The 18,355-nt window shown below is 41.5% G+C and overlaps 1 protein-coding gene across 1 annotated transcript; it reads right to left on the bottom strand.

The window, feature by feature from the left end:
* Positions 1 to 84: 84 nt before the first annotated feature.
* On the bottom strand, positions 85 to 15,595 carry LOC125887023 (peroxisomal succinyl-coenzyme A thioesterase-like). The gene is made up of 11 exons (XM_049573501.1): positions 15,541 to 15,595; positions 9,208 to 9,409; positions 8,991 to 9,090; positions 8,715 to 8,905; positions 8,308 to 8,477; positions 5,900 to 6,019; positions 5,265 to 5,347; positions 5,020 to 5,113; positions 4,596 to 4,676; positions 3,432 to 3,573; positions 85 to 3,320 (listed from the first exon to the last, which is right to left on the bottom strand). The coding sequence occupies exons 1-11, from the start codon at positions 15,577 to 15,579 to the stop codon at positions 3,199 to 3,201; spliced, it is 1,344 nt and encodes a 447-aa protein (XP_049429458.1). The 5' UTR covers positions 15,580 to 15,595; the 3' UTR covers positions 85 to 3,198.
* Between the last annotated feature and the right edge of the window lie 2,760 nt (positions 15,596 to 18,355).

Raw genomic sequence — 18,355 nt, 5'->3', positions numbered from 1 at the left:
TGAACAAAACAAATAAGTTTAACTCTGTTGTGTGGATTTCTGTCCTTTTTGTTTGTTTGTTTTGACAAAGACTCTAAATCAAAACCTGAATCAGCTTTTTTTATTGTCAAAGTATGTGAGCACGTAAAGAATTTGATTCCAGTCTCAAAGCACATACACAGAGAGAGAGATCCTGCTAAAAGCAAGGATGAGGTAAAAAACATTTGACTACTATGTGCAGATAGAGATGTGTATAAAAAGTACAAATATAAAACATAATGGAATTGGTAAAACTGTGACAACAGTGCAGTGGTGCACACTGTAAAGGGTGTTTTCTAATGACAATGATTGTGTATGGCAGAGATCAACCTTTAATATCAAGCTCACTGGTGTTGTAAGACCAGTCTGCAGGCTAATATTCATATTATAGCTGTTACAATTAAAGGAAATCAACATCAGAAATAACCTTTGGACGTTATCAGCTTCACTGTGTATTTGACCCAACTGAGCGCACTGTAACATATAACAGGGTTCATCTGGTTACATTCAATTTTGTTAATAAAGCCCAATATCTCATATCACAGTTTGCCTCAGAGGGCTTTAAGGCACACGACATCCCTCAGTCCTTCGACCCTCACAGTGGCTGAAGAACTATGCCGTCAGGTGAGGCTGGAGTTTGGTTGTTCATGAGGGATGACCTTGCAGCCATCTTGTTGAGATATGTAAACTATCGAAAACGCCGCCCCCCACTGACGTGAGAGATGAAGCCCATCACAGTCTGGAGCATGTTCCAGGGCACCACCATCAACACCACCGATGACATCACTGAACTCAGTGAGTCTGTGGTGGATTTAATTTGTGCAACAACAGAAGCAACTGGGCCCAAAACTACAGTTAAATCATTTCAGAAACCACTGGTTACCAGAACCTCTCGGAAATACGGACATTGATAAAGCAGCAGCCAGCGATGTAAGAGGACGCAAAAAGGATTAAATTACAGAGCACAAGTTGAAGGAGCTGACAGGATCACATCACTGGAGTCGTACCTCGTATTATTCCATGTGACAAAGGATTGATTGATGAACAAATTAATGATACTTTTACTTCCTGAACATGGGCAAGGAAGCTATAAGAGTGGGAAAGGTCATGAGGTCAGCGACAGAGTTCAAATTTTTGCATTGGTGCCACCTCTACTGAAGTCAAAAGGCAGGTATGACAAGTCCAACTGTAACCCATCATTTGTTTGTTGTCTCACCTTGGATTGAAAAATGCTTTTACAAAATTATTAATTTTTACGATTATTATGATCTCATTGGTATCAAGTTCCCTCGCGTACACCTGTCCGACCAGTCCCAAGCAGCTGTCAGTTATTTAATTTAATTTTATATACTTTATTAATCCCCGAGGGGAAATTCAATTTTTCACTCTGTTGTCAATTACACACAGGTCCAAACACACACATGCACAAACTGGACCTATACATGCACTAAGTGGAGAGATGTCAGAGTGGACTGCCCATGACAGGCGCTCCGAGCGGTTGGGGGGTTTGGTGCCTTGCTCAGGGGCACCTCGGCAGTGCCCAGGAGATGAACTGGCACCTCTCCAGCTACCAGTCCACGCTCCATATTTTGGTCCGGACGGGGACTTGAACAGGCGACCCTCTGGTTCCCAACCCAAGTCCCTACGGACTACTGCCGCCCCATTATGACCTCAGTCCCCGTTGTTTAAACATCAAGTTGCTAGTTATAACAAAATTTATCAGCAGAACGAACATTTGAACATCAGTGTGACAAGAACTACCTGTTTTGGCTTCACTTGTGGGGAGCTGCCATGTCATACAGTCTATGATCATGATACATGAGGTCCGACCTATTTTCACTGACTATACTTCAATTACAGGGTCACAGATTCTCACTGTGTAGTGCGTACACACAGCAGGTATGTAGCTGATTATCAATAATAGCCAACCTTCAAACTGTTAATGATATTAAGTAATATTTGGGAGAGCTAACATTAGCCAGCTCTCTCAATAATGTTTGCTATTGGTGACACCAAATCATTATAAATCTGGTCCTTTGTAATTTACCGATACTAGTTACTTTGTTTGTCAGTGAACTAAGTTTATATTTGTACTTTGTTCAGCAAACACCCTACTTTAATTTGGAAATAAAACCATTAATGTCAGTAAGAAATAATCCTCATGACGGTGTAAAATAAACAGACAGGAAGCTGTGGTGTTGGTGAGTGATAGCAAATGTCAAGTGAGTGTTAGCTAATATAGGCTAGATAACTAGTATGACTGTAAATCACTGAGGTTAACTGTATGGTCAGTGATAACAGGTCTGATCTGCCCGTTTGGTCATGCATCAAAATAATGGACGTAGCTACTATGACATCACCTATTGGTTTGTTGATTGCCATTTTGAAGCCTAGAGTTCAGCATTTCAGCCGTTGCTATCTTGGTGTTTTGGAGCCAGAAGTGGACATATTTGGATGAGAGGATGGAGCTGTGGAGGAGTGAGGGGTGGACCTGATGCCATGGTAACGCCTTGCAGACAGCCTGTCACTCAAGCAGCTCCGCTCTTAAAATGCATAGCTTGATGAAATTTAACAGGGGAGTTACAAAAAAAAAAATCCACCTCCTGTACAGGTGTCATGAATGTTGACATTAGCTATAGAGACCAAAACTGTTTGTTGCACCAGGCTGTAAACATGTTTATTTCTGCTGTAAAGTTGTGCATTTTAACATGGGGGTCTACAGGGACGCACTCTGTTTTGGAGCCAGCCTCAAGTGGACTTTACTGCAGTTTTTGGCTTCATTTCTCGGACTCTGTCACCGCTTGGACAAAACAGGCTTGAGTTGCGTTATGTGGAGCTGCTCGACAGAGCCACCATCTGTTTGATGACCAAACAAACGAACACATTTAGACATAAAACGTCAGTCAACATCACATAATGTGTGTAATTTAATTTTGTGGAAGCATTTTTCAGTCCAAGGTGAAACAGCAAAGACTTGATGCGTAATAGTTGCACTTGTCATGCCCACCCCATTAACTAGCGGCCCCCAAATCCGACTCCACTGCAAAACTCCGATGCCATCACTGACATCATGACCCCTCCTTCTGTTATAGTGTCCTTAAACCAGGGGTGCCTGAAGTAGCTCTTCCCACTTAGCGATTCTATGATCATCAGTTGTTGCCATGGTTACAGGTGAGAAAATTAAGCTGCACTGGAGTTTTTGCTGCTGTACAGATTCTCCCTCAGAAAGACGAGCATCTTCCTCCAGGAGTCTTCCTGAGCGCGAGAATGTGCCGCCGTCTCTCCGCCCCACAGAGTTAAAACTGCAAAGACAACAGGAAACAGACACTGACGTCAAAACTGAAGTCCTGATTTCGGCACCTGAACTTCGAATGATTCAGAGATAAAGCTTCCCGGTCTGAAAGTGACCATACTCCTCTGACTTGAGCCGGCTGATCTGAAGGCGCTTATTCGGGTAAATGGTGTGAATGGAGGTTCAATGAGATGACCAGTGTTCGGGTACGACAGGATAGTCAGCAGGTGGCTGTTCCCCGCCCGCTCCATCATCTCCTTCATCTAAAAAACACGGAGTAAAACACAGAATCTTTTATTTTCAGACAGTTTTTGCTGCTCCTTGGATATGATTTGTAAATTTGTACATCACTGTTCAAAAGTTTGTTACCTGCCATAAAAGCTTGACTGGGTCCAGTAAGGTGTCTGAGAGGACGACTTATCAGTTTGAATGGTCTCTGACACTTCAGGTTGTACAAAGTCCTCTTCACAAATGTGTTATTTTGTATGAAGGGTTTGTTTTGTACATGGAGAGATCACCAATACACAGTGATATAACAAACTTTTGATCAGGAGTGGTTTTCTAAGACTGTTTTGCTTGTCTGAACTGTGAGGAATCTTTGCAGAGCAGACACTACATTTCATGTCCTGAGAGCTAAGTTAGTGTGACATTTTAAAAGACATCTTTTGAATCACAGAAATAAATTCTCACCTTTAATCTGTAAACTGGAAATCATCTTCTGAGGATTGTTCAAGTTTAACCAGAAGCCAGAAAACTCAGAGAACTATTGGAAACGATGACGCAACTGTGACACCGGATGATGACGGTTGATTTTTGTTTTGCCCGTCTGCAGTCGCAACATTAAGGAAAGTTTTTCACATGCTGCTGCTGCAGGGTCCATGTGTAGCAGCATGACAGAAAAGTGGGGAGTGATTCTAAGGAAGCTTGATTTTAATACGCATAGGAGTTTTCTATGAGCGGAGCACACTTTTTTAACATCAATATCACAGTCGATCATGTTCATGTAATTGTGGGAGGCCAAATTCATGATCGTTATTAATATTCAATTGATTGTGGAGCCCCGATAATGTCTGTATCAATTACATCCCCCATGTGTTGACAGAGGTCATACATTATGCCCTCCATTGTTTTCTGTTGTATTCTATAACATATGTTGTTTGTCTCATTTTGTGGATTTTTTTTAATCAAATATTGATGATGCAGTTGTCTCTGGTGTTCACTGGACTTTAAACATCGGGACTGAGCTTGTTATTCACACAGGATGTTGTCATGTCAGTAAACTCACGTCCATTGCAGACTCACAGGCAGGCCAGTTCTGATCGTCCTCACCTACAACCAGCAGCAGAGGACACTGGAGTCGTCCCACCTGCTCAGAGACACACAGTAGCAGTGTTTCAGCTTTTATCACCTGCTGCAGGTTTGAGTAATTATGCATCACCTAAATTCTGCAGAGAGGCTACACGTTATATTTGTTCACCTGATTTGTTTTAAGAAACCACAAAAACAATTATAGGGCACCCTGACAGCTGAGTGGCTAAGAGGGAGCTTCAACGTTCACACTTTAGATCTTGCTTGGAAATACTGTACTCTCAACTGAAGGCAAAAAATACCATAAAGAAACAAAAGACACTTGCTCTTGAGACCAAATACTTGGATACAAAACAGAAAAATGAACTGTATGAAGAGAGATTCTGTCCGGTGGTACTCACGTCCACTTTGAATGAGGTGTCGGTAGGGATGGGCAGCAGCAGCTCTCGACAGATCATGTTGTTCTCCTTGTCAAAGCGAGTCTTCCCAGAGTTTCTGATTGGACAAAACAAAGAAGACTGAGGGCAGCACTGACGGACAAATTATAGGGTCATTCAAATCTAAAGGCTCAAAATCAAAGGTTCTTTCTGATCAGCAGTAGTTGAGTTCGTGAACAAATATCTTAACTGACGGTGCTTCAACTTACTCATTAAGGAAAGCCATCATTTCTTTCACAGATCCTTCGAGCGGCTGCACATGACTCCCACCAATGCACACCACACACCTGAGCTGAGAGAGACACCCCCCCCCCCCACACACACACACACACACACACGCACAGCTGGGTATCTTTTAAAAAAATAGAATACAAGTGCCCCTAAAGGGATAGTTCAGATTTTTTGTATGGGGCTATCTGAGGTTCTTCCATAGTCAGTTTATTCCAAACACAGTCTGTGGTGTTGTGAAGTGGAGCAGAGTCAGCAGTTCAGCGTGCCGTGATGCCACCAAAACATTAAAAAACATGGCTGTAGTACACACCACTCCATTTACATTTTGGATATCAAACGAAGTATAATGTATGAAGCCCAACTGTAGTGTGAACTGTTACACCGCAGGTTTAACAACAGAGTCAAGCCGTTTCTGTGTTGGTGTGAGTTTGTTGGGACTGTTTAACAGCTGAGTGTTGGATGTTAGCTGTTGATACTACTTGACACAGGGTTATTTTGGTACCTTAAGAGGTATCGAGTACCAATACCCAGCCCGAAACATGATCAGCTGAGACAGACAACAAAGTCCCAATAGTACCAAAAGTGTGATAACTTTCAGTTATAGCTGTCTTACCTTCATAACTTTGGAGTAAACAGCCATTTTGAAGGTGATACTGGTGCTGAGGGAAAGGCCCAACATGGCGATCCTGCTGCCGAGGATCTGAGGATGCTGCTCCAGTAATCTATAGGCCTTCTGCAGTCGTCAGCATTGTTGAGAGAATTGTTACTGTAGTTGGATTTTCATGCTCTTCATTAACATACACACGTCAGGCCTGCCCTCACTATTGTCGAGGATAACGCTCTGTATTCTTTCTGCATTTCTTGCCATCTACATCCCTCTGTCTGATATTCAGTGTCACAAAGCTTCCCATCAGCTTCAGTAACTCAAACCTGATTTTCTTAAATTGCCAACACATTTGATCTTTGACTCTCAGCTTTCCTTCCAGTGTCAGGAGACTGGAGTTATGACATCACGTTTTAAGAAACTGTCAGTCAGTTATCTTTGTCTTATTTAAATCTTCCAAAAAAAAAATCTGTCCTGTTGCACAGATTATAAATCCCTCTGAGGCAAATGTGTAATAGTGCAGAATAGTGACTAAAATGAACTTTACTTGACACGGCTGGACAGCAGTGGCTCTCAGTGTTTAGAGATGAAGTCAAAAACCTCTCCTGCCTGCAGCCAATCAAACCTGCTGCTGCTGCCATACCTTCAACAGTTAGGACTAAATTACACCATCGAGGTTAATGACTGATTTGAAGATTTCAAAAGAGGGTCAGGCCCTAATCTACATTTTAACAGTAAACTGACACTAGTAAAGTAGAACTGTAGTCATAATGATAGTGTTAGCTCACCTCTGGAGCAGGCTCTGGTTTGTAAAGGTCAACGAACTCTCGAACAAGTTCTTTGTGGTTTTATTGACAAACACACAGATAACAGACACATGTACTGGTGCAAGGCTAAAGAGACTTTTAACCTGGCACAATGACAATGATTATTATCAGGAAGCAGACTGCACTTCATGATCGCCCCATATTATCTGTATTCTTTTTTTAAGTGCTGTGGGACCTGAAATGCAACTTATAATTTTAATATATAGTTACACATAGTTGATTTTTGTTTTTTACATTCTGTATATTTTTTTCTTTGAAATCTTTGGATCTAAATGTTCATGCTGAACAAAAGATAAAGATCTCGGACTTTTCATGCACTCAATAGGTATATGTCTCTCAAATTTTGGTCACATATTTGTTAAAATCCGTGTTAGTGAGCACTTCTCCTTTCCCAAAATGATCTATTCACCTGACAGGTGTGGCATATCAAGATGCTGATTAAACAGAATGATCCTTACACAGGTGTGTCTGGGATGGTCACAATAAAAGCACTCTTTATAATGTGCAGTAATTTGAGGAGTTTTTCCTTATCCACCGTGAGGGTCCAAGGACAGAGTGATATTGCATGCTGTAAAGCCTCTGAGACAAATTGTGACATGTGATATTGGGCTCTATAAATACAACTGAATTGATCACACAACACAATGCCACAGATGTCACAAGTTTTAAGGGGGTGTGCCACGGACAGGCTGACAGCAGGAATGTCCACCAGAGCTGTTGCCAATGAACTTAATGTTCATTTTACTACCATGAGGTGTCTCCGATGTCAATCCTGTATATTTGGCAGTTCATCCAACCAGCCTCACAGCCGCACAAGTCAGTTACAACTACCAACTGCTGTCAGGTCAAAACCCAGGTGTGAAGGGTCAAGCATGCAGATGAGCTCCCCTGTGATGGCTTGTGTGGAAATTCTGCGGTTGTGCACACGAACTGTTGCATTAGCTGTTGGGGTCGCTGCTCTGGTAAAGATGCTGGATGTGGAGGTTCTGAGCTGGTGTGGTTACACATGTTCTGTGAGGCCTGTTGGATGTACTGCATGGCACCCTCTTTCAAAACTTGTGACATCAGTGTCATTGTGTTTTATGCTGTTTAATCAGCATCTGTCATGCTACACCTGCCAGATGGATGGATTATCTTGGTAAAGGAGGAGTGAGTACCACAGATTTTAACATATGTGCACAAACATTGACAGGAATATATCTAATGATTGCATGAAAAAAGTCTTCAATTTAAACCTGTGAAAAATGGGATCAAACAGAAGTGTTGCGTTTACACTTTTGTTGTGTTGGACCTTGTGTTTTGGCGTCACACCTGTTCCAAAAAACGCAGACTGTCAGGATCGGAAATGGTCGTAAAAACCATAAGAGTGAATATTCCATTCATCAGGAGGACAACAACACATCTGCTATGGGATGATCATGTTGCTCTGTGTCTACTGTGTGGAAGTCAGCAGCTGTTTGCTCAAGTGACAGCAACAACTTCCTAGTAATATTATTTGGCCATAACACTGAGGGTTCTTACAAAATCCTCAACTTGTTTTGTTTGTGGATGTTGATTAGATTTTTTTATTTGGATGATCATCCACTTTACCTCAAAGTACTCGTTGCCCACCATCTTCCCAGTTTCTATGGTGACTTTAGGTGTCAGGTAGTCGAGGGCCAGGGAGGCGATGCCGTGGGAGGCCAGCAGCGCTGCCCGGTACTCCACCAATTTCCCTCCACCCCCCCAGAGGTCCAGGAGGCCGGGGAAAGGTCCCGGTCCTTCAGATGTGTCAAAACAATAAAAACAGTTTACAGTTTACACGACAATGATACTGTATATTTCTGATGTTCTCTGGGATCACATCTGACAGAAACATTTGTGTTTACTGCCATATTTAACTTGTTTATTCCAACAGAATCGACAAACTTGTGCTGAACTTGGTTAACTTTTATGGTTCCATGTCACGCAAGCTCCACCCACAGGACACCTCCCTCCAGACTCTCCTCTGGTCCTACCTGGGGGCAGGAAGAGGGTCGCAGTGAGTCCATCCTCTGTAACGGGGATCCTACGGACGCCGGGTGCCATGTACCAACGCTCCACCAATACACTGGCCAGCGGCACCTGGTCTGCAAAGCCTTCAGTCTGGTGACCTTCGTACACTGAGATTGTGACCTCCATGGGAGTCTGGACGTTCATCTTCCTCAGCCTGAGGGATGATGGGACAGAGTTGAATCTGGTACTGATCATTGTTGATTGGAATCATCTGAACAGCTCTACCCTTGTTGGCCTACCTGAGCCCAGGTTTGCTGCCTGGAACTGGCCTGAGGCTCCACAGTAGACCCATGGGTTCAACCCCAGAATATGTCCCGCCCAGGCTGAGATCCTCTGAAACTGTACAATAACAGCCAGGCTGTCATTTCATATCAAAATGTGTTTTCTTCCATTCTCAAACTTTATGATACCTGATGCAGTTTCTTAATTATTTATTCTATATTTTCTAGGTCTTACCATTCACGGTCCCAATGGCGTTGGCTGTGTAGTGACCGAACGCCTCCCAGCTGTGTCCGCCTTCACACTGGTGGAGGGCGTGGATAGTCAGCTGGAAACCAGGAAAGACGTTCTGGACCAGGACGATAAAAACCTCATCCATGAGCCCTCTGGATGGCTGGACCGACAGCTTCACACAATACTGTTTTATGTCCATCCTGAACTGAGCAGACAGTTAAAATAATTAGAGCCACATACGACATACAATGAAACCAAAATAGTTGGACTGGACAGATACCTTTGTAATGGAAAATGAATTCTCTTATTTTCTCTAAATGTATCACTTGAAGAGGTTCAGCATATTCCTGCAGTTTTTAGGTTGTATTCACACGGCTGAATGCACTTTGTAAATTGCCTTGGTTTAGCTGAAGCCATCACACAGCAGCAGGGTCAATTATGTGGAAAAAAGAGCTTAAAAGTTAAACCTCTTCTACTCCACATACCTGACTGATCACCGAGTAAAGTGAGCACTATTGCTGCACTGTCAGAAAGGAGGTTTTAGATGCTGTGAGACGATCTGACATGTACTTTATTTGAAACAAACTGCGGCCTTGAAGCCTGACCTGACCTTAAAGGACAAGCTTTCATTCTTTCAAGTCTTTTCTCGAACATCTTGTATGTGCACTGGAAGAGTTACTGGGTGCTATCATTATTCCTGCTGTCCACACAAAGAGATCCCTTTCTAAAGCACTTTCAAGGTGCCAACAGAACATTACAATGTCACAGTTTGTTTCAGTGGAACATTCTGTTGCTGTATTTTTTATCATCTCCCTCCCAGTGTGGTAATCTGACTACATTTACTCAAACAGGTACAGCATTTTAGTAGCCTACACATGATTACTTTTCTGACAAATCTTTTAAACTCAGGGTTCCTACGCATTTGGAATTACAAAATTCCATACTTTTCCACACCCTAATTTCCAGATTTCTCGGCATTTTTTTTTTCTTCCAGAGAATATGCGACATCTGAGTAAATATATCAGTGTATCATATTTCACATCATATTTAATTGTTCTTAATAGGCGTTTGTAGCCAAGTACCATAATGGCATGCAAATAAAAACGTTAAGTTCAATGTCTGGGCTGTGGCAAAAAGGTTGGGACTCTGGGTGCAAGCGATGCAGTAACGAGACGTCAGTGTTTTTTCCTTTCATGTGGCTCAGAATCTTCTTCTCCCCCATGTTGGCGATGTCAAACGATTTCACACAAAGCTTGCATCTAGCTCTGTGTGTGAATTGGGAATCCTTGGCCAACCAGTATTTATATACGGTATTGTCAGGCCATCCATCCAAAAACTTGCATCTACCCATTGTGAACCACGTGCAACTCGTCTTCTTGTCGAAGGTGCGGTGTTGGAGTGAAACTTGATACCTGGGGGGCTGGAGGAGGGTCATGGGGCAGCGGACTGGACAGACCACTTGTCAATCAGGTAAAAGGGGCGGTATGTTTTCTGAGACGTTTGCTCTCACAAAAACTGTTCTTGGCCCGGCATGAAACAAGATCCGGATTGATTACATTATTTTTGGAAATACCTAATTTTCTATTTTAGAAAACAGTATTTTAGAACAGTGGTAATAGTCTGGAAAAATAAATATTTTTCCATACTTTATTTTTCATTTTCCATACTTTTTAATACCTGGAAATTGATCAAATTTATTTCCATACTTTTTCATACTTTCCATACTTGTGTAGGAACCCTGTAAACTGGGGGCGGAAGCTGAAAAATGTCCAGAAATAGGCAAAAAGAAGGCATCCCTGCGTGGTGAAAAGATGCATGGGAACAGAATTAATGTAATATCCTACAAATGAGCTCTTCTCAGTAAATGTAACTGATTACACTTTCATTTATTTTGTAATTTAATTACATGTACCTAGTCCCTCCCCATTCCCCAATACTGGAGCTAATATTATATTCTTACTGCACTAGCCTACATTTAGACCTATCAAACAGCTTTGGTTACGTTGATCCACATTAATGATCCAAGATACAGTGCCCTCCAAAAGTATTGGAACAGTGAGGCCAATTCGTTTACTTTTGTTGTAGACTGAAAACATTTGGGTTTGACATCAAAAGATGAATATGAGACAAGAGATCAACATTTCAGCTTTTATTTCCAGGTATTTACATCTGGATCTGATACACAACTTAGAAGATAGCATTATTTGTAATGGAACACAAAATTTTTAGGTGAGCAAAAGTATTGGAACATATAAACTTAAAATAGATTAAAGTGAATGAGACTTAATATTTAGTTGCAAATCCTTTGCTTTCAATAACTGCATCAAGCCTGTGACCCACTGACATCACCAAACTTTTGCATTCTTCTTTTGTGATGCTCTTCCAGGCTTTCACCGCAGCCTCTTTCAGTTGTTGTTTGTTTTGGGGGGTTACTCCCTTCAGTCTCCTCTTCAGCAGGTAAATGCATGCTCTATTGGGTTTAAGTCTGGAGACTGACTTGGCCAGTCTAAAACCTTCCACTTCTTACCCTGATGAACTCCTTTGTTGTTTTGGCAGTGTGTTTTGGGTCGTTATCTTGCTGCATGATGAAGGATCTCCCAATCAGTTTGGTTGCATCTTTCTTTAAATTAGCAGACAAAATGTTTCTGTAGACTTCTGAGTTCATTTTGCTGCTGCCATCATGTGTTACATCATCAATGAAGATGAAAGAGCCCGTCGCAGAAGAAGCCATGCAAGCCCAAGCCATGACATTACCTCCACCGTGTTTCACAGATGAGCTTGTATGTTTGGGATCATGAGCAGATCCTTTCTTTCTCCAAACTTTCGCCTTTCCGTCACTTTGGAAAAAGTTCATCTTTGTCCATCAGTCCATAAAACTTTTTCCCAGAATTTTTGAGGCTCATCTCTGTACCTTCTGGCAAATTCCAGCCTGGCCTTCCTATTCTTCTTGCTAATGAGTGGTTTGCATCTTCTGGTGTAGCCTCTGTACTTTTGTTCATGAAGTCTTCTGCGAACAGTAGATTGTGATACCTTCACTCCTGCCCTCTGGAGGTTGTTGCTGATGTCACTAACAGTTGTTTTAGGGTCTTTTTTTTACAGCTCTCACAATGTTTCTGTCATCAACTGCTGATGTTTTCCTTGGTCTACCTGTTCGACGTCTGTTGCTTAGTACACCAGTGGTTTCTTTCTTCTTCAGGACATTCCAAATGGTTGTACTGGCTATGGCCAATGTTTGTGCAATGGCTCTGATTGATTGTCCATCTTCTCTCAGATTCACAATTGCTTCTTTTTCACCCATAGACAGCTCTCTGGTTTTCATGTTGGTTCCACCTCTAAATGCAGTCTGCACAGGTAAAATCTATCGTACCCAATCTGAAACTGAGCTCAGACATTCAGTGCTATTTATTGTTTGAATAATCAATGTAATTGGGAGACACCTGGGCAACAAAACACACCTGTCAGTGACATGTTCCAATACTTTTGCTCTCATGAAAAATGGGTGGGTTCAAACAAAAGGTGCTATCTTCTAAGTTGTGTATCAGATCCAGATGTAAATACCTGGAAATAAAAGCTGAAATGTTGATCTCTTGTCTCATATTCATCTTTTGATGTCAAATTCAAATATTTTCAGTCTACAACAAAAATAAAGGAATTGGCCTCACTGATCCAATACTTTTGGAGGGCACTGTATGAATCAACTAATAAATTCTGATATGCCAACCTTCACCAGCTGCAACATTACCGCAATGAAAGTCGAGTAAATTTGTCTCTACAGCGCAGCATTATGTGCACATTCATGCATCAATAACTATAATCCAGTGATATAAGAATTAAATGGAATACTTTAGCTCATCTCTGCCAGTACATCTGTCCAATGCAAAACAACAACAAAAACTGTTGCTATGGCAACACCCACCAGCTCAGTTTCACAGCAGTTTAACATATTCTTAACTTATTCTTATTTCCACAAATATATCAGATGTGTAAAGTTAAAAAACACCCTGACGCTGCAGTGGGTCATGTGACAAACGTGAAGTTCCTCTCTAGCACCAACAGGAAGCATCGATTCGCGCTGCAGTACATCAACATACATTATTACTACTTTTACAAGAGTAAAAGATCAGAGCACTTGTTCCACCTCTGCAGTAGCTTTGCCATTGTCTTTATAATGACGGGACTGTGGGTCATACAGCTCAGGATACTCCTCAACCTCAACAACTAGTCTCTCCTCATACATTCGTCAACACACACAACAGAGACGGCAACAGCGACAGGTGAGGAGAGAAGAAGAGCTGCTGCAGCAGCCTGGATGTGCAAGTGGGATAAAAAAAATATGATAAGGTAAAAAATGTATTCAGGGGCAGCGAGGATGGAAATAGGAGAGTGGGGATTCTTAAGACATTCTGTCTTTGTTGTGATAGTTTCTGTCTGACAACTCATAAAGCTCAAGATAGACAGACGTGGCACGGGGCATTCAGTCCGAATCCAATGATTGGTCGGAGTTTTCTTAGAATCTTATGAGAATAGTATAATTATGAGTTTTTATCTCTGGTGGAATTCACTTACATTTTAGTGCCATCAGCTTATTAATAGCATTTTAACCTAAACAAAGAAAAGTGTAAAATTTCCAGAAAGGCAAGTGTTGTTTTAAGTAACATTTGCAATGCAGCACTTTTACTTGTAACAGAGTATTTCTACAGTGTGGTAGGAGTACTTTCACTTAGGTAAAGGATCTGAATACCTCCTCCACAACTGAAAATGTGCCAAGTATCTAGTACTATAGCTGTCAGACAAATGTAGTGGAAAGAACAATATTTCAATATTTAAAGTTGCATAAAAAGGAAATAGTCATCTAAAGTACAAGTACCACGCTTTGTAACTTAATACTCTGTTGTGAAATGTATCTATATCCACTTGAGTACTGTACTTAAGTACAAATTTGAGGTATTCATGCAGCTTCTACTTCACCACATCTCAGAGGGACATTTTGTACTTTTTACTCCACCTAAATTATTAAACAGCTTTTGTTTCTAGTTAATTTACAAGTTAAGATTTGTAAAACAAACTATTTTATTTTCACTATTTCAGGAAGTTTTGTAAACTAAACAATCAATGGAGGAGAAAATAATCTGCAAATTATTCCTTAATAAAACTAATCATGAGTTAGTGGTATAAATTAGCTCCACCTCAACCAGCTACAATAGTAAAATGTTATTAAATTAAAGCTTTCACATTTATGCATGAGTAATACTGTAATAATCTAATAATTAGCATGAGATCACTGTCGCTATTTTGCATATTTTTACAACCTGTACCTCACTTCTAACTGTGTTGTGTATATAGTTTGATCTTTTTACTCCTGCAATTTGATGTTCTTTATCTTATTGCTGTATATTTCTTATATATTTTAAATTTTAGTACTACTCATGTTGTGCAGGCTATATGTTATATTTCTATGTTCTAATGTCCACATACTGTTTGATTGCTTCCTGCTGTTTGGGATCAATAAAGTACTATCTTATCTGATCAGATCTGATTGGGAACATCTCCAATGAGTACCTGAAGTAAACTTTCATGAAATATTTGCAATGCAGCACTTCTACTTCCAACACAGTGTTTCTATAGTAGTATTAGTACCTTTACTTGAGTAAATGATCTGAATACTTCCTCCACTACCAACAGTACTTGAGTAAATGTACTTAGTTACACCACTGGCATTAACGTTTGCACCTTCAACACGACCATGGCAGAAACGGTCACTAACAGAGTCACAGAAGTTTCTAATCCTGGAGAGCAAACGACTAAAATACTTTAATTACCTGGGTCTATTTACTTACCTGTGAATATGAGCTGAACGTTCACAATAACGTGTAACTTCACACCTTACAATGTATAATTATGGGTTCAATCTGGTGTTCACTGTCCTCTGAGCAGAGTGAACTGACCTCTGAGCAGTTGTCTTCAGGTTTGCCGTCTTGTCAGTTGCTTTATCTCCTGGTGTTAAACTGGCCTCAGGGTATGAAAACAGAACTGTGACTGGTTCTGTGTGAGTCAAACTCTTCCACAGCAGGGTGACCGACAAACTGAGATTCAATTCACCGTCTGAAGTTCAGTCTCTCCGTGACGAGCTCCGGTCTCCTCCCACTGTAACATCACTGTGTCCCGACACAAGATGGCGCCGTCGGCTCACTGAGACTCCGTTCTGTTGTTTGTGTGTCCCGTATGTCCTGGTGCGGTTAGTTCCGTGATAAACGTTGAGGCTTCTAGCGGCGCCGTTGTGACTTAAGACCACACATTTGAAAATAAAACAGTAAGAAAGAAATTAACGTAGCTCACCATGCTTTCGTAGCCTGCTCCTCGTCTCTCTCCTGGCATCAAAACACACCGGAACTTCCCGCTAAACATTCGGCAGTCGAGTTGCATCATGGGTAATGTAGGCGACAAGTTTTCACACACAGGAAGAAGGCATGAAACTAAAAGCATAAATATTTAGCTAAAATACCAAAAGTAAAAGTACTGTTTTTGCATGTTTTCCCATTTCTGAATCATATCAATACCGATTGATCATTAAGAATAAATATATTATACTATTGGATTATCAGTGATGCATTAATATGTAGTACATTACTATAAAGGGGAACACCACCTGAATCAAGAATTCCAATATGTTATTTTTATGACCAGGGAAAGTTCAGTCAGTATCTGTGAACATGAGCTTCTCTCTCAACACCAGAAGCAGGGAAGGAAGTCTCAAACTTGTGATATAAAGTCTGGAGCTGCTCCATACACAATGTGTGGGTTTGTTTTCTCCTTTATATCTGAATGAGCTTTTTTCTATTGTAGTGTTCTCAGTTGTGAAACAGAAAATGCAGAACATTCCCCGGGCTGCTCTCAGTGTCACCTACAACAACACTGTCTATGGAGCAGCTCCTGACTTTATAAGCAGGTCTCAAAGATAAAAGAAAGCTGGTCGTGGAACAGATACGTAGACAGGAGGAGATATTTAGGGGTGCAAAGGTAGTGGCCCAGGCTAAGCAGGGACAGTGGGTGAATTGGGAAAGTGTGGAGAAGAGGAAGCTTAGTTGGACGGACCTGTGGAGTATGGAGGAGAATCGTATTAGATTCCTGGTAGGGGCTACATACGATGTGTTACCAACCCCCCAGAACCTAAAACTGTGGGTAAATGAGGACCCATCATGCCCATTGTGTTCACGTACCGCAACCTTAAAGCATATTTTGCCAGGCTGTAAAGTTAGCTTGTCACAAGGCCGATATACTGTACATGGCGACATAACCAGGTGTTGAAATGTTTAGCTGCAGGCCTCGAAGGGAAATGAAGACAGGTGAATTCAGAAGGTGTTAAGGATAGGAGTTTAGCAATTCAGTTTGTCCGTGAGGGGGAGAAATACAGAAGGGATAAGTTAGTGAGGAGGCAAGGGTGTGGCCGCTTAGAAGGTGCTTGTGATTGGGAAATGCAAGTAGATTTAGGGGGAAAGCTTGTTGTTCCCCAGGAAATAGTTTGTACCAGGCAGAGGCCTGACTTAGTGTTGTGGTCAGTGAGTCAACGGATAGGTTATTCCACTGAGCTGACAGTTCCTTGGGAAGACTCAGTGGAAGAAGCCTATGAAAGAAAAAAGCTTAGATATGCAGACTTAGGAGCAGAAGCTGAGCAGCGAGGATGGAAGACTAGGATTTGTCCAGTGGAAGTGGGGTGTAGGGGATTCATAGGAAGATCAGCTGTCTCGCTCCTGGGGGAACTCGGAGTGTGGGGATAGAGTTTGAGGAAGACAGTGAGGGAAATGTCAGATGAAGCAGTTAATGTAGCCAATGGATCTGGAAGCGAAGAAATAATGTCAGTTGGGGGCCAGCAGGGGGAACTGCTAATCAGGGTACATAACTCTTTGAGATTAGGTGGAGAGATCCACTTCCTCTCAGGAGGAAATTGCTATGTAGCGTGTGAAATAGAGTATGGTGAATGTGCTAGGAAAGGTAGTAACAGCACTGCTTCTACCTGGAGCTCGCATGTACAGAGCCTGGGTTTGTTGAAGGTGGCAGTGCTGTTTGGGCTGAGAAAGCCATGTGTAAGTAAGGTAAAGGAGGTTATTGGGTTGGTGCGGGGAGCAGTGAGACCTGGCATTAGGGGAGTGTCTCTGGGACGCCAGAGATCACTGTCTAGCCTCCTGGAGGTGTCGTGGGACCAACTAGATGAAACACTGGTGAAAGGAGGTTCCCACCTGATGACCCCAAAGACATGTTAGTTATCACTGCTCACTGGTCTGTATAGTTAAGCCTTGCCATAATAGCTTATCATAGGGCTTAGGAGGTTATTCACTGAGTGCTGATCCTTTCTCTAGAGCACAAACTTCTTGTGGTTAATTTGAATCACATCACAAATTTGAGTTTTAGCTCTCTAGTTTTTAGGAGAGATTTGTTCATGTTTCCTAATCTGTCTCAGACCATAAAAATAACATGAAGACAATGGGAGTAGTTCAGCTTTAAAGTAACAAAAGTAAAATGGATCATATCAAATTCTAATTTAATTAAGAATCAATACATTATATTATTGGATCATAATTAGCGATGCATTTAAGTGTTTATCGTTGTAAAGTTGCAGCTGGTAAATGTGCACTGCTTTGTAGCTTGTGAATTTTCCCCTGGGTTAAAAAGTTTAGCTTATTGTAAAATAATGCTTCATCATTTCAATGCTCAATGTTTAACTCCATAAATATCAGAAAACAAATGAATAAAATAATAGATCCAAACAGATGATATATGTAGGAATACATGAATAAATGACAAGACGACTGCTGCAGACGAACCCACATGCCCCCTGACCTTTGACCTCTGAGGGGAACGGAGATGTGGGGGAAGGGTTGCTGTTACCCAACTGAGTGCACAACAACAAAGCGTCATTGGCTGGTTGTCATCCATCTGTCCCTTAGGGGCCCCTCTGACTTTATCAGGGGCCAAAACATGCAACATGGACAATGAACAAGGTTCCTCTGGTTCATCTGGCTCCTGTCAGGTGGTACCTTTGCTTTTTCAGTTTCAAAAAAGGAACACTCAGACATTTTAGGAAATTCAATCTGCCATTTATAGGTCTTTAGAAGCACCATAACTCCAAAATACACATTACTGAGGTTTAGGATTC

This window comes from Epinephelus fuscoguttatus, linkage group LG4 (assembly GCF_011397635.1).
Source record: "Epinephelus fuscoguttatus linkage group LG4, E.fuscoguttatus.final_Chr_v1".
NCBI classification, from domain to species: Eukaryota; Metazoa; Chordata; class Actinopteri; order Perciformes; family Serranidae; genus Epinephelus; species Epinephelus fuscoguttatus.
The sequence above is the reverse complement of the archived record's forward strand: the minus strand, read 5'-3'. Positions and strand labels throughout refer to the sequence as shown.